This window comes from Dermatophagoides pteronyssinus, unplaced genomic scaffold (genome assembly GCF_027571235.1).
Source record: "Dermatophagoides pteronyssinus isolate colony J.1.1.1.1 unplaced genomic scaffold, Derpt_VIB-CSIC_2022.12 sq0006, whole genome shotgun sequence".
In the NCBI taxonomy this organism is placed as follows: domain Eukaryota; kingdom Metazoa; phylum Arthropoda; class Arachnida; order Sarcoptiformes; family Pyroglyphidae; genus Dermatophagoides; species Dermatophagoides pteronyssinus.
In genome coordinates this window covers 316,680-331,851 of record NW_027461530.1, presented here as the reverse complement: position 1 = coordinate 331,851, position 15,172 = coordinate 316,680, and the positions used below count along the sequence as shown (strand labels likewise).

General features: G+C 29.7%; 6 protein-coding genes across 7 annotated transcripts; 3 read left to right on the top strand and 3 right to left on the bottom strand.

Annotated features, from left to right (window-relative positions):
- Positions 1-35: 35 nt before the first annotated feature.
- On the top strand, positions 36-3,114 carry fand (Pre-mRNA-splicing factor SYF1 fand). The gene is made up of 3 exons (XM_027345256.2): positions 36-183; positions 257-2,759; positions 2,887-3,114. Exons 1-3 carry the CDS (start codon positions 157-159, stop codon positions 2,958-2,960), a joined length of 2,604 nt encoding a protein of 867 aa, XP_027201057.2. The 5' UTR covers positions 36-156; the 3' UTR covers positions 2,961-3,114.
- LOC113795080 (uncharacterized) lies at positions 2,961-4,882 on the bottom strand. The gene is made up of 3 exons (XM_027345265.2): positions 4,744-4,882; positions 4,327-4,685; positions 2,961-4,257 (listed from the first exon to the last, which is right to left on the bottom strand). Exons 1-3 carry the CDS (start codon positions 4,771-4,773, stop codon positions 2,961-2,963), a joined length of 1,686 nt encoding a protein of 561 aa, XP_027201066.2. The 5' UTR covers positions 4,774-4,882.
- A 15-nt stretch (positions 4,883-4,897) lies between these two features.
- On the bottom strand, positions 4,898-5,885 carry LOC113795084 (uncharacterized). Of its 2 annotated transcripts, none has more exons than XM_027345270.2 (2): positions 5,389-5,885; positions 4,898-5,328 (listed from the first exon to the last, which is right to left on the bottom strand). In XM_027345270.2, the coding sequence occupies exons 1-2, from the start codon at positions 5,741-5,743 to the stop codon at positions 5,036-5,038; spliced, it is 648 nt and encodes a 215-aa protein (XP_027201071.2). In that variant the 5' UTR covers positions 5,744-5,885; the 3' UTR covers positions 4,898-5,035. The 2 variants fall into 2 exon arrangements, with proteins under 2 accessions (XP_027201071.2, XP_027201069.2); XM_027345268.2 differs by having other exon boundaries at positions 4,898-5,331; positions 5,389-5,880.
- Positions 5,886-5,940: 55 nt separating this feature from the next.
- On the top strand, positions 5,941-7,301 carry RpL5 (ribosomal protein L5). Its single transcript, XM_027345259.2, has 5 exons — positions 5,941-6,057; positions 6,134-6,206; positions 6,291-6,541; positions 6,614-6,994; positions 7,077-7,301. The coding sequence occupies exons 1-5, from the start codon at positions 6,055-6,057 to the stop codon at positions 7,269-7,271; spliced, it is 903 nt and encodes a 300-aa protein (XP_027201060.2). The 5' UTR covers positions 5,941-6,054; the 3' UTR covers positions 7,272-7,301.
- A 2,266-nt stretch (positions 7,302-9,567) lies between these two features.
- Positions 9,568-12,075, top strand: LOC142645078 (proton-coupled amino acid transporter-like protein pathetic). The gene is made up of 5 exons (XM_075820340.1): positions 9,568-9,682; positions 9,895-10,481; positions 10,565-10,990; positions 11,077-11,437; positions 11,525-12,075. Exons 2-5 carry the CDS (start codon positions 10,233-10,235, stop codon positions 11,950-11,952), a joined length of 1,464 nt encoding a protein of 487 aa, XP_075676455.1. The 5' UTR covers positions 9,568-9,682; positions 9,895-10,232; the 3' UTR covers positions 11,953-12,075.
- On the bottom strand, positions 12,033-15,162 carry LOC113795074 (uncharacterized). The gene is made up of 4 exons (XM_027345257.2): positions 14,820-15,162; positions 14,648-14,737; positions 14,252-14,590; positions 12,033-14,188 (listed from the first exon to the last, which is right to left on the bottom strand). The coding sequence occupies exons 1-4, from the start codon at positions 14,848-14,850 to the stop codon at positions 12,315-12,317; spliced, it is 2,334 nt and encodes a 777-aa protein (XP_027201058.2). The 5' UTR covers positions 14,851-15,162; the 3' UTR covers positions 12,033-12,314.
- Positions 15,163-15,172: the final 10 nt, after the last annotated feature.

Genomic DNA, 15,172 nt, shown 5'->3' with positions numbered 1-15,172 from the left:
ACCATCAATGTCAGAATAGTGTCAATACTGTCTGTCAGTGTCTGTGTTTGGTGTCAAAATATCCTCGTTATATACAACAACGAACGAACACACGATTTTTTTGATCGCCGATTTTCTTTCGTGAATTTCTATCAATCAAATAGAAAATTTTTCATAATGGAAAAACATTCTTCAATCATTATCGTAAGTAGTGTTTTTTGTTGATTGAAATTGAATTAATTGTTTTGTTTGTTTTCTTATTAAAAACACACCACAGAACGAAGAAGATCTGGCACATGAAGAAGATATACTTCGAAATTCTTATTCAATTTCACATTGGTTACGTTATATTGATCGTAAAAAAGATTCATCATCAAACGATATTGTTAATTTATTATATGAAAGAGCTTTAAAATTAATGCCCGGTAGTTATAAGCTATGGTATGGTTATCTAAAACTTCGTATCAAACAAACCAATTCATTATCAATATTAGATCCAATTGTAAATGAAACAAATAATTGTTTTGAACGTTCGCTAGTTTTTATGCATAAAATGCCTCGAATATGGATTGAATATTTACAATTTTTAATGTCACAATGTGATTTGACACGAACACGTCGAACATTTGATCGTTCATTACAAGCATTACCAATTACACAACATAATCGTATATGGCCACTGTATTTGAAATTTGTAAAATCACATAATCTACCTGAAACATCGATTCGTATTTATCGTCGTTATCTAATGTTATTACCTGAAGAAGCTGAAGATTTTATCGATTATCTTATATCGATTGAACGTTGGGATGAAGCTGCATTGAAATTAACCGAAATTGTTAATGATGAACATTTTGTTTCCAAACAAGGACGATCTAAACATCAATTATGGACTGAATTAGCTGAAATTCTTTGTCGTCATCCGGACAGAATTCATTCATTGGATGTTGATGCAATTATACGTGAAGGAATTAAACGTTATGTTGATCAACAGGGAAAATTATGGATTAGTTTGGCTGAATATTATACCCGAAGTGGTTTATTTGATAAAGCACGTGATATTTTTGAAGAAGCATTGGCCAGTATTAAAACTGTACGGGATTTTTCACAAATTTTCGATGCATATACACAAAGTGAAGAAAAATTGATACAAGTACGTATGAATCAATCGAATCTAAATGAAGAAGATGAAATTGATCTAGATTTACGTATGATCCGATATGAAGATATTATTGAACGACGACCATTATTATTGAACAATGTAGCATTACGACAAAATCCACATAACGTAGAAGAATGGTTAAAACGTGTAAAATTGTTGGAAAATAAACCCACCGAAATTGTTGATGTTTATAGTGATGCTGTACAAACAGTGCAGGCAAAACATGCCATAGGTAAATATTATTTATTGTGGGTAAAATTTGCACAATTTTATGAAGCTAATGGACAGTTGGAAGATGCTCGTTTAATATTTGAAAAAGCCGTTACAGTTGATTATGTAAAAGTTGAAGATCTTGCTAATGTTTGGTGTGAATATGTTGAAATGGAAGTACGTAATAATAATTTTGAATTGGCATTAAAATTAATGCAAAGAGCGGTTTCAGTTCCATCGAAGCGAACAACAACATCATATTATGATCAATCTGAATCGGTACAAAATCGCCTTTATAAATCATTGAAAATATGGTCAATGTATGCTGATTTGGAAGAAAGTTTCGGTACATTTGAATCAACCAAAGCTGTTTATGATAAAATTATTGAATTGAAAATCGTAACACCACAAATGATCATTAATTATGGACTGTTTTTGGAAGAAAATGATTATTTTGAAGAATCATTTAAAGCATATGAAAAAGGTATTTCGTTGTTTCGTTGGCCAAATGTTTATGATATTTGGAATACATATTTAACAAAATTTTTACAACGTTATCGTGGTTCAAAATTAGAACGTATACGGGATCTATTTGAACAATGTTTGGAATATTGCCCTTCGAAATATTGTAAACATTTTTTCTTTCTTTATGCAAAATGTGAAGAAGAATATGGTTTGGCTAGAAATGCTACCACTATTTATGATCGTGCAACGAAAAAAGTACCATCGAATGAACGAATGGAAGTTTTTAATATATTTATTCGTAAAGTTGCGGAAATGTTTGGTGTAACACATACAAGATCAATTTATGAAAAAGCTATTGATATGCTACCGGATTCGGAAGCACGGGAAATGTGTTTAAAATTTGCCGATCTCGAAAGGAAACTTGGTGAAATTGATCGTGCACGTGCTATTTATGCACATTGTAGCCAAATTTGTGATCCACGTACGGCCACCAGATTTTGGAATGCATGGAAAGATTTTGAAATTAAACATGGAAATGAAGATACTGTTCGAGAAATGTTACGAATAAAACGTTCAGTAATGGCTACATTTAATACACAAGTAAATTTTATGTCAGCACAAATGATGGCATCAGCTTTTCACCAGCAACAAGATAATAAAGAATCGACGAATAAAATGAATGATTTAGAAAATCAAGCACAAGCTAATCAATCGGATGGTTCGGAAATAATTAAAAATGCTGTACAATTTGTTAAATCTGATTCATCAACGGTGAATAATGGTGGTAATCGAGTGAATGATATTATCGTCAGTTCGGATCAGGCTAATCCTGATGAAATAAACCTCGATGATGATGAAGATTTGGATGCCGAACAAACTGATGATGATGACGAAAATGATGACGATGAACAACAATCATCGTCTAAGAAAACTAAATTGTCAGGTAAGTTGTGTGCGCGCTTTAAAGCTAAAATTAAGGAAACAAATTTTAAGCGAACAAACATTCTGCTTTTTATTCGTGTTTATTATACAAAAATACTAATTCATTTTTTTTGAAAAATTTAAAACAGAGATTGAACAGAAAATGGTTCCCAAAGAAGTTTTTGGAAGTTTACGTAACGACGACGATGATGATGATGATTGATTATTTTTGTTTGAAAATTTCACCCAATTCATTGTATAACAACATAAATTCTTGCCGTTCTTCTTCTTCTTGATTAACAAAATCAATATTTTTTAATTTTTCAATAAACAAACGAAATTCATTGATTAAATGATTTTCATTTTTCATTACCAAAGGATTTTCGTTTTGTTTCGCACGGATAAAATGATTAAAAAATAATTGATCAATTGGAATATCATCGATTTCCTTATCAATATGATTGTAACGAGCTTCAAATGGTACATTGAAATCATTATCATTATCCGCTTTGAACAATTGTTTTAAATAAATATCTTTTTCATCTTGTATTAAACATTTTTTATCTTGATAATATCCAATTTGAAATATTAGATATGTTTTGATACAACGATTCAATTGATCGGCCAAAATATCGGTAAATAATGGATTTTGTAAAATGTTTTGTAATGTTGAAAAATAGTAAAGTTTACTGACGAAATCCTTACTACATTCTTGAAATAGTGCCAATAATAATTGATGGAAATTATTTTGGAAACAAAATTTTCGATATTTTTCATCGTTGACAATGGCCAATGTATTCAGTAATTTCAAACAACCAATAGAAAATTCAAGACGATATTCGGTTGATTGCAATAGTAGATTTTTCATTTTCAATATTATTCGATTGAAATGTGAAAAATTTAATAATGTTTTGATATTTTTCAAAAGTCTTAGATGTAATAATGAATCATATTCATCGTCGACGTTGTTGTTTGATCGTGAGATGAAATTTCTAACCAAAATATCAATAATTGAATCATCAGGTTTTTCCGTAAATTTTGTATAATTATAAATATTTTCATAAATAACTTGACAGTTTCTTGGTACATTAATATTGACAACTTTTAAATCAAAATCATTCCATATCATTAGGTTTGATTGCACTGGACATGATTCAATCAATCGACCAAATTGATCTTTATCAAAAAATTTAAAAATTCTTTTGGCCAAATTCAATAGAATTTGATAGGTAAATCGTAAAACATTTATGGATGATTGATGTTCAACAGTGGTAGTTCGAACATCTTCGAACCAAATTTCACTCAATGTTTTGAATAAAACTTCAGCCATATCCAATGCAAACGCATCGGAAATACGACAACAAAAACACAGGATATCGGATGCCATTAAAGCATTGATTAGATGTGATGAAAATAATTTTTCAAATAAAAATTCTTCCACTTCAGCAAATTGATCTTCATTCAATGTCATGATGAAAGCACAAAGTATCGATGTAACATAATCATAAAGACTGAATTTTCTGTTAAAAATTTGGAAAAAAACTTTTGAATAAAAAAAATTTTGTATTGGCAAAATCTTTGCAACTTACAAATTTTTATATTCAATTACTTCGGGATAAAGAAATGATTCGGTCTGTTCGGCAATAATTTTGAAAAGAAAAGAAAATATTGAAACAATTTCATCACGATCAACTTGTTCTAAACCGATCCAACGATTAACGGATTCATGATCAATTTTCATTAATCTTCGAATAAGATTAGTTAATCCAATAAGATAATCATCATTATAATGCATAGGATTAAGAATATAATGTGGAAAATCATCACGATGACTTAGTTCAAGTAAAATTTCTTCATCATTAACATTTTCATCTAAAAGTTTTTGAATAAGTTTATCATCAAGTTGAGTTGATCGAACACAATTTTGATCGGGTAATCCATAATCATCCTAATTAAATGAAATTTTTTTTCAATAACAAAAAAACATGATTGTTTTTCATGATTACCTCAAAAGAAATAGATTCAGTATCGGTCATTTTTATTTTGTTGAACCAAATTAAATTTCAAAACAATCACCGAGAATGTCAAAACAAAACAAAAATATCGCGCGCAAGAAATAAATTTTCATCATCGAACGAAAAAACATAAAAGCATAGAAAATAGTGGTTTTACAATCACGTGAACAACGTGACGAACGACTATATCGATTGTTACGATTTAATTTTTCGATTGTTTTTTGAATTTTAAAAAATGTAAATCGAGATTATATTTCAATTCAAATGAATTAAAAAAAAAATATTATGGACTGAAATAATCTTGATCATCACGATGCGGATTGATCACATTGAATTTTTCTCGAATGTAAGAAGAATCTGACATTTGTGATATATAGGGCATAAGATCAGGATCAAGATCAATAAACATAGTGTAAAGTGAAAGCAAATCACGTATTGCCTTTTCAGTAAGATTGAACCTCACTCGACATGAAACCATCCCCGAAGTATAACTCTCGAGTTTCTCGTAATTAGCGTCGGACAATTTATTTTTGATTTCGGTCAAAAAATCGATATGAACACGATCATTGTTAGATTCTTCTTCAATGACAAAGAATTAGCAAAACAATTAATCAAAACCCATCATCAATAAATTACCTTGAATTTGAGAAAGATTGGAAGATTCATTTATAGAATCACTGCCACTAACGATGACTTCAGGCTGATCATCTTTAGTCATATTTGAAATAATTTGTTTGGCCAGATTAATATTTGATTCCAAAGTTCTTTTTGCCTTCGACGATGATAATTCGGATGACATTAAAAAATTTTCAGCTTTTTCAAGTATAGCTTTGAATTTTTTGCGATCAATATTTGCCGTACCTTTTTTCTGAATAAATGCATTAAGCATTTCAATATATTCATTATAAGCTGGAATAAAATAAAAATCAATAGTTTGAATCTCAAGCCATGCCAATAGTTTTTTAAGTTTTTGTTTGGAAGGTTGGGCCATTTTGTGAATGAAGGGATAATCAAAAGTTTTCAAAATCAAGAATTTTAGCTCGAAAAAAAAACAATCAAAGTTTGCGTTTTTTCAAAATTTCGATGATGAAATTTCCAATTGAGCAAACAAATTCGAAAATGAATTTTTTTTTAGGAACATTCTTTATGAATAGCCAAGCCGAAAAAAAAGTTTTTTGGACACGCGCACAGCAGCAAACACACACGCAGACGGAAATGTATTCTTTTCCTTTCACGTTTTCCATCGTGTGTTTCGTGTGTGTTGTGTTTTTTAATTGAAAAATTTGAACTTTTTGGAAAAAAATGGTTTGTTTTTGAATCAATTTTTTTGTTTTGTTTTCGGGTGATGACTAATATTCAAATTTTTTTTTCTAATATTTAGGCCGGTTTTGTTAAAGTTGTCAAAAACAAAGCTTATTTTAAACGTTTTCAGGTTAAATTCAAAAGGAGGCGAGGTAAAACATTTGAAAAAGTTTTGATAATTTTCGAATTTCGATTGATTTTTTTTTCTTTTTTTCCACTAATTTCCCATAATCAAGAGGGTAAAACCGATTATTATGCCCGACGTCGATTGGTTGTTCAGGACAAGAACAAATACAATACACCGAAATATCGTTTGATTGTTCGTTTTACAAACAAAGATATTATCTGTCAGATTGCCTATGCTAAAATCGAAGGTGATAAAATTGTTTGTGCTGCATATTCACATGAATTACCACGTTATGGTATTAAATGTGGTTTGACTAATTATGCTGCTGCTTATTGTACTGGACTGTTGTTGGCTCGTCGGGTAATTTTTTTCTGATTCGAATTGAGAAATAAGATTTCCAATTGTTAACATCCTATTCGTTTCATTTTACAGTTACTTCAAAAATTCAAACTTGATAGTATCTATAAAGGATCGGAAGAAGTTAATGGTGAACAATATACTGTAGAAAATTTGGATGGTCAACCACGATCATTTCGGGCTTATTTGGATGTCGGCCTAGCACGTACTACAACTGGTGCACGTGTTTTTGGTGTTATGAAAGGTGCAGCCGATGGTGGTATCGATATACCACATTCAACTAAACGTTTCCCCGGATATGATAATGAATCAAAAGAATTTAATGCCGATGTACATCGTGATCATATATTTGGACAACATGTTGCTGAATATATGAAAAAATTGCTGGAAGAAGATGAAGAAGCATATAAACGACAATTTTCTCGTTATATTAAATTAGGTATCACAAGTGATGAGGTAATATCTATTTTAACATTATCTGATTGATTTTTGATTAATGTTTTTGCCTTGTTTGTTTGTCTTGTTTGTGTAAAAATAGATGGAAAACATTTATGAAAAAGCACACGAAGCAATTCGTAATGATCCATCACCATTGGCTAAAAAACCACGTACCAAACCAACGGATCAATCGAAAGTTAAATTATGGAAAGCTAAAAAACTTACATTGGCAACACGTAAGAATAAAATTCAACAAAGAAAACGTGCTATTTTGGCTAAAATTAAAGGCGAATAGAATAAACTTTCCATTAATTTTTCTTTTTAATTTCTGGAAAGTTTTTTCCCCCGATTGAATAATTTTCCATTCATGAAATAAAATTTTTTGAAAAAAAACTATTTTTCTTCTTTTCGTTGGCGTTTGACTCTTGCATTATCATTCATCAATTTGCGATAAACCACGTGATGATTGTTTGGTTTTTTTTTCTAAAAAATGAAGGAAATTTTCGATTAATGATGATTGGATTATTTTCTGTGATTGTTGAAATTTCCAATCGGAAATTACCAATCAATTTTTCTTTCATTTATAATAATGGATTTGGAAAGAAAGGAAAATTTTTTGTTTTGTTTTCGGTGCAAAATGGAAATGACCAATTTCTACTTTTGAATGAAATCACATGGTTGCCCCACCAAATGCAAATATCATCATCATCATCGACAAAGCAAAAAATTCTTTTCAGAAATTTTCTGTTTTCTGTTTTCTTGTGCATCTTTACAATGTCAAGTTTTCGGGTCAAATCATCATGCAAATCAAACAAATCAAACAAACGACATTCCATTCATTTTATTATCGTATCCAATAATTTTCGATAATGCTGGTCACACGAGTTAATTGCATCGCGTTGTCGTTTTTGTAATCACCTGATTTTTGTTTCTTGGTTAATTCAATTTTTTTTCTCTCCATTCGTTTATTATTATTATTGTTATGGAAAAATTTCAATACAAATATTTTTTTTTCCGATGAAACCACCAATCATAAAAAAAAAAATTGATGTATCATTGTTTATCGATGGTGGCGGTGGTGGTGGTTGGGCATCGAAGGCAAAATCCCCAACCAAAAAAATTGTCGCCATCCAACAAACGGTGGACAACAGAAAAATCTCCATCATCTCATCAATCTTTTGATGGTGATGATGATAGAAATTATCAGGTCATTGTCAAAATGATTGAGTTTTTTGTTTATGGATTGATTGTTTTTTGTCAACTTTTATTTTCCGGCCCTTGTCATTAATCAATCAATCAATCAGTTGTTGTTTTTCGTTTTTTGTTTTCAAGTGGAATTTAAATCATTATAGTTATGTATGTGGTGACAAAAAAAAAATTCCTTGTAAATAATAAAAATAAAAAAAAGGAAAAAAAGATTCACAATTGTTACATTTACAGATTAAATGATTAACGATGATGATGATTGTAAAATGTCAATCATAAAACAGCAAAAAAACTGGATGAGGGTTAATGATGATGATTTTAGGCACGTTTGTGCCCGAAATTATCATTATTTAGTTTTGTCACATTGTATGTATCATTATTCTTTTCTTTTATTGTCTTCTTGTCTCGTTGTTGTTGTTGTTGTCTCCAAATTTCAAAGATTAAAAGATGTGCAAAGTCATTGGATGGTTGATAGAAAAAATTCGAATTGATCGATTATCGATCTTTCGAATGTTTTTGTTTGTTTTTCCGATTCCACAATCGATTGTTTTTGTTTTTCCGATTCCACAATCGATTGTTTGTTTTTCCGATTCCACAATCGATTGTTAATACTTGACATTGATGATGATAACTGATATTTTTGTCTGTTTTGTTTTGTTTTGTTTTCATTGATTATTGATTATTGATCGATCAGATAAATTCACAATTAATCTAGTAATGACCTGGATTTTTCTAATCTAAAAATCTGTAAGGAATTTGCAAAAAAAAAAAACAAACAATCAAAAAAGTTTGGGGTCATTCATGAAAAAGGGGGCAACCGTAATTAATGAAAATTAGATTTTTTTTTTTTTGATTGAAAATCGATAAGAAGAGGGGGGATCGATGAAAGAGAAAATCAAAAGGGGAAAATCAAAATAAAAGGGGAAAATAAAGGGGGAACCGAAAGCCAACTTTTTTTTCTGGCCCAAAATGCGAGAGAAAATGGCCTCTCACTTTTGCTCTCTGAATAGAGAGAGAGAGAGAGAGAGAGAGAGAGAGATCAATGAACAGTTTCTCTTCACCAAATATCGACAAAAAACTATGTCGAATTTTTTGTTACGGAAAATTAAAAAAAATTTTTTTTTAAAAAAAATGTCATGGCATACTTTGCATTATCATTTTTTTTTGGAAAAATTTTCCATTTTTCAAACGAAAAAAAAAACAAAATTTGACCATCACTTTAATTACAGAGAAAAAAAAAGAAGAAGAGAGGAAAGAGATAAGAAAGTGCGAGACAGAGAGAGAGAAAGGTAGATGTGTGTGTGTGCTGAAACCGTTTATTGGTTTACCGTTCTTGTTGTCTGTCGGTATGTGTATTTCGGCTGTTTTACGGGATTCTGTCGAAGGCGAGAATGTTCTACAGGTGCGATAATGATGATGATGATGGAAATATCAATGCCAAATTGAACAACAACAATAATAATTTAATTTAATAACATTGTTTTTTCTCTAATCAATCAGGTACGTGAATCGAAAGTATATCTCTATCATTTCATTTCTCTCTCTCTCTCTTTTTTTTTTCTCTCTCTCTCACTATTTGTAAACCTCGTTCACACACTTGATGCATGTTACCACTTTATTATCATTTATCCATATTGCCATCAACTTCTTCTTCTTCTTCTTCTGCTTGTCGTTTGAACCGTTGATCATCATCATTTTGTGGTGGCATAAAGTTTATTATCCATCCATCCATTCGTACATACATTATTTATTGCTTTTGGACAACCACACAACAACAACAACATTCCATTTACAATACATCGAACCAAGAAGAAGAAAAAGAAGACAGACAGAAAAAAAATTTGATTTATAAAAGGAACCTGTCACATACGGTTATTTTGTGATTATCACCATAATCAAAAAAAAATTTTTTCGCCAACCAAACAGCTAAATCCAAAAAATCTTGTCAAGAAGTTTATCAAAAAGTTCCTTTTCCGTCTCAGACAACAACGATTTTTTGTGCGACAAACTTTTCCTCGGTAAACTTTTCGGTTATTAGACATCAGCGAAAATGTCACACGGTGGTGGATCAACATTACGTGAAACAACACAAATGCAAGCATTAATGACATTATTAAAATGTTATATCGGTACAGGGATATTATCTATGCCAAAAGCATTTTCCGATTCTGGTTATATATTCGGTATATTTGGTGTTATACTCATTGGTTTTCTTTGTAATCTTTGTATTCATATGTTGGTTCAGATTAATGAATTATTAATGACAAAACCGGAACAAATTCCATGTGATTATCAAGAGGTAAATATTGAATTTTGATTTTGCTTTTGATCGTTTGATTGATTGTTTGATTCGTTTCGTTTTCTTTAACACAAATAAATTAGCTGGCACAATTATCATTTGAAATTGGACCGAAAAACTTGAGAAAATATGGTCGAAAATCGAAAAAACTTTTAACAATTTGTCTTTGTTTATCGCAAACGGGATTTTGTTGTGCATATGCATTATTTATTGCTAAAAATCTTTTACAATTAATGATTAATCTGAAAATTGGTTATTGGCAAGATGATGATGTTATTTATTTTCTTGGTTTATTATTACCAATAATGATTGGTTTAAATTTCATTAAAAGTATTTATCATCTATCAATGGGATCAATGATTGCAAATTTCGTACAGTGGGCTAGTTTATTAATAATTTTATATAATTTGGTTACAAATATTCCTTATATTGGTGATCGTAAACCAATCAATTATCGTCTGCCACAATTTGTCAGTACAACGGCATATACATTCGAAGGTATAACGGTGGTATGTATCTAAATATCTGTAAAATTCAAAATTCAAAATCAATTAATTTGATGTTCGAATCTTTTTGCACTTACTTCACTATATAGACAATGCCATTATATCGTTCAATGAAAGATAGAAAAAGTTTTGCCAAACCATTCGGTGTACTAAATATGGCCATATTATTTGTTATAATATTATATTCATCGGTTGGTTTTTTAGGTTATCTTAAATATGGTGATAATGTTGGTGCTAGTATTACATTTTCATTACCAAATGAACCATTATATATGGCTGTACAATTTATGTATGCATTTGCAATTACATTTTCCTATCCGATACAAATGTTTGTAGCAATACATCTGATGTGGCCAACCATTCAGAATTATTTAATTGAAAGAAAAAAACCCGACGTTATCATTAATATGGCTGATTATTTATTTCGTTCATTATTGGTTATTTTAACATGTAAGTTTTTTTATGACAACAAACATTCGATGATGGTTCATTCATAAACAATGTTCATCATTCATTCATTTTATTTCCTTTTTTTAGTTATATTGGCAGCTTCAATACCCGAATTAGATCTTATCATTGAATTAATTGGTGCATTTGCTTGTACATTGGTTGCCATAATAATACCAACAATATTACATTTAATTGCATTCTATGAACGTACTGATGGTTTTCAACGTAAATGGCTTATCATGAAAAATACATTAATTTTAATATTTGGTTTTTTAGTACTTTGTACTGGTACTTATTTTTCATTACAAGGTATTGTTGAAAGATTTCAAGATCGATTACAATCATCATATGATGATAATGTTGATTTATCAACACCATCATTCAACGATAATAATAATAATATTACTGTTGTAAGAATGCCATTCTGGTTTGATAAATTAATTAATTTAACACAAATTGCAACAACAACAATGAATATTACTGATCAGCCATTGAATCAAACATTGAATCTATGAAAAAAACTATTGAAAAAGCAAATTCCTGCTGATGTTGTGATTCAATCGTTGTGATCATCCTCCCCCCAAAAAATCTGCTGTTTTGATCTTTGTAAATATTTGTAAATAAAGTATTTTTATTTAGTTTTTGTATTTTGTAAAATTCATTTTTGTTTGTTTGTTGATTAAATAATAAAAAAAAATTTCAAACAAAAATTAAAAAAGTAAAAAAGAGTGAAAAGGTTTTCAAAGATCATCATTAGTGATCCTTGATCATCAAATGTGACACATTTTTTTTTTTGATACCAAACAAAGATTAATACAAAACACGTGTAGCGAAAGATGATAATGATGAACGATAAAAATAGTTTCGTTACAAATGATTATTTTTTCTTTTTATTCTGTAACATTAAACGAATTCTTTGCATTGCTGCTGTTTCCGTTACACCACTATTGTTTGTATTATTGGTTGTTGTTGGTGGTGTGGAAAATTTCGATGATAAACAATTAGTGGATTTTTGTACATTACGTTTCGAAATACCATTCGGTTTGGATGAAGGTGTTTTAGTGGTTTTTGTTGTTGATTTCGATGATGATGATGATGATATTGTTACAGTTGATTTTGATAATTTACCATTGGCCATTTTCAATATCGGACCATTATTTTGTTCCGTAGTATTATTATTTTTTACAACAGAAATTTTATAATTTGGATTCCAATCATCATCATCAAATGATTGTCTTGAACGACATCTTCGATTATTAATATAAATTCGACATTGATTATTATTTCTATTATTAGTATTATCGGTTTCATTTTCATCATTAACAATAATGTTGTTGACAATTTTACCATTAATCAATGGTTTCGTGCGATTTCTTTTCGTATCATTATTATTTTTCACATAATTAAGGCTTTCTTCTGGTTCGAATGGACCAAATAATGGATCACTACTATCGAATGGTGTGAATGATATTAATGCTGTACTATGACGTGGTGTATTATAAGTTATTTTATCTGTGGATGATTTTTTTATAGAATCACATTCATCATTATCATCACCATTTTCATCATCATTATCATCGAAAATATTATTACTCTTACGATTTCGAAGATTTTTACGTTGATTTATTGTTGATTTTGGTGTTGTTTGTGGTGATTGAATTTTATTCTTATTTTTCAACTGTTGAATTCGTTGTTTTGTTGGTGATAATTTTTGTTGTTTCGATGTTTGTGTTCTGGTTGTTCTTGTCGATGATGATTTTATCCTATTATTATCGATTACATTATCTTCGATTTCAGTATCATCACTTTCATCATCATCAGCAATTGATGGTAATTCTGAATTACCATTTTGAATTTGAGAATTTTTTATGTTTGATTTTTTTGTTCGAATCACATCACTTGTATTGATCACTTCTTCGGGCTGCTGCTGTTGTTTATTAATCGATCGTGAAGATCGTGAACGTTTCGGACTATCATTATTAAATAAATTATGATTGGCAGTTTTAGGATTCAATCGTGCAATATCTTGTAAAATATTTTTATATTTTTCATAATTTGGACGATCATCATGTGAAAGTTGATTGATTTCGGCGAAAAAATTTCGAAATCCTTTCGGTACAACAGTCGAAACGGGAAGATTATTGTTTACCGGTGGTTGATGATAAACAGATATGGCTGGTGTTTTTTTACCATTCGATTTTGATTTGGATGATGCTGTTTTCGATGTTTTCGAATCATTTGTTTCACTATTTTCAATAAATGTTTTACCACTAAATGCTTCGCGAAGAAAATCATCAATATTTGACATTGCCCAATTTTTTTTGGCCAATACTTTTTCCGCATCTTTCAATAGATTTGCCCAAGGATGACGGCCATAAAACCACAGTATAAGATTATAACCTAATGATTCAATATCACTACGACGTGATATAACACCAATATGTGCATCACGTGAACGAAATTCACATGTACCATTATTAGCTTTACGTTTATCCGGTTCATATGGTTTATGTGAACCTTGTAATATAAATCTTTCAACTAAACCATAATCAATAAGATAATAATTATCATCTTCATCAATAAGATTATCCGATGATTGTTGATCATCTATTAATTGTCGTTTATTAGCTTTCGTACGTTTATTTGTTGAATTATCATTATTTTCCGTTGTTGTTTTTAATGAACGAAGTATATTTTGTGCTTTAATATCAGCATGTATATAACCTTGATCATGAATATATTCAAGGACATCTATCAAAATAAACAGATTTTAATTTAGAAATTATCAATTAAAAAAAACTATCAATTATTTACCTATTATTCTGCAAGCAATTCTGCATGTAGTTGATATACTTAAATGTCTTGTTTCAAGTACTTTTTGTAATTCTTCACCTAAACGTTCCATGATTAAAAAACGATAACTACTATTATGTGTACCGGATGCAATAAAACGTGGTACACCTAAAAATGATAATTTTTTCGTTTCCATAAATGCAGAAATTTGCGATTTTTGACAAGCACGTAATACAAAATTTACTTCAACAAATAATGGACCATTAATATTATCCAATTTCATTACACATTGTCTGGATGGTGTATCTTTCGGGTGTATAAGATATATTTCACCAAATCCACCTAAACCGATTGGTTTTCCTAAATATCAATCAATCAATCAATTGATCATTATTTTAGTGCATGAAGAATACTTACCAATAACCCATTGTGTTTTTTCAAAATCAAGTAAAATTTGTCCTTCAGGTAATGGATCACATAAACGATAACCATTTGGTGCAATACGACCTATTTTGAATTAGTATTGTTGTTAGTTTATGTTCAAACCAAAACAAAAACAAAAATGATTTCATCATCATCATCATCAAACCTTTAGGAGTGTTACGATATTTTTCAGTCATTTCCAAAAAAAGTCTTCTCAATGAACTAACACACAAGTGTTTAGTTCTTTCGGATTAAGAAAAAATAACAAAATTCACAATTCCAGAAAAAAAACAACAAACGAAAATGGAAAGAAAAAACCCGATTCAATCCGGGTGAAAATTGGAAAAAGAAATTGAATCTCGATCAATCAATCCAATCAAAACAAACAAACAATTTTATCAAATTTTAAAATTTAAGGAAAATTTCAAGAGAAAAATTATGTTTTCTTTCTTTTTCTTAGCCGACGATCAATAGACAAAACAAAAGTTGTGGCTCAACCAAAAAAAAAAAAAAAAATAT

Excerpts from the sequence above, each read along its gene's own strand:
- LOC113795074 (XM_027345257.2), bottom strand. The coding sequence starts at position 14,850 with ATGACTGAAAAATATCGTAACACTCCTAAAG. Across the intron at positions 14,738-14,819 it reads ATATCGTAACACTCCTAAAG|GTCGTATTGCACCAAATGGT; the intron begins GTTTGATGATGA and ends AATTCAAAATAG. Across the intron at positions 14,591-14,647 it reads AAAAACACAATGGGTTATTG|GAAAACCAATCGGTTTAGGT; the intron begins GTAAGTATTCTT and ends ATTGATATTTAG.
- RpL5 (XM_027345259.2), top strand. Across the intron at positions 6,207-6,290 it reads TAAATTCAAAAGGAGGCGAG|AGGGTAAAACCGATTATTAT; the intron begins GTAAAACATTTG and ends CCCATAATCAAG. Across the intron at positions 6,542-6,613 it reads GACTGTTGTTGGCTCGTCGG|TTACTTCAAAAATTCAAACT; the intron begins GTAATTTTTTTC and ends TTCATTTTACAG.
- LOC113795080 (XM_027345265.2), bottom strand. The coding sequence starts at position 4,773 with ATGACCGATACTGAATCTATTTCTTTTGAG. Across the intron at positions 4,686-4,743 it reads CTGAATCTATTTCTTTTGAG|GATGATTATGGATTACCCGA; the intron begins GTAATCATGAAA and ends TCATTTAATTAG. Across the intron at positions 4,258-4,326 it reads GTAATTGAATATAAAAATTT|AAAATTCAGTCTTTATGATT; the intron begins GTAAGTTGCAAA and ends AATTTTTAACAG.
- fand (XM_027345256.2), top strand. The coding sequence starts at position 157 with ATGGAAAAACATTCTTCAATCATTATC. Across the intron at positions 184-256 it reads AACATTCTTCAATCATTATC|AACGAAGAAGATCTGGCACA; the intron begins GTAAGTAGTGTT and ends AACACACCACAG. Across the intron at positions 2,760-2,886 it reads TAAGAAAACTAAATTGTCAG|AGATTGAACAGAAAATGGTT; the intron begins GTAAGTTGTGTG and ends AATTTAAAACAG.
- LOC142645078 (XM_075820340.1), top strand. The coding sequence starts at position 10,233 with ATGTCACACGGTGGTGGATCAACATTACGTGAAACAACACAAATGCAA. Across the intron at positions 10,991-11,076 it reads CATTCGAAGGTATAACGGTG|ACAATGCCATTATATCGTTC; the intron begins GTATGTATCTAA and ends TTCACTATATAG. Across the intron at positions 11,438-11,524 it reads ATTATTGGTTATTTTAACAT|TTATATTGGCAGCTTCAATA; the intron begins GTAAGTTTTTTT and ends TCCTTTTTTTAG.
- LOC113795084 (XM_027345268.2), bottom strand. The coding sequence starts at position 5,743 with ATGGCCCAACCTTCCAAACAAAAACTTAAAAAACTATTGGCATGGCTT. Across the intron at positions 5,332-5,388 it reads CAATCTTTCTCAAATTCAAG|AAGAATCTAACAATGATCGT; the intron begins GTAATTTATTGA and ends TTGTCATTGAAG.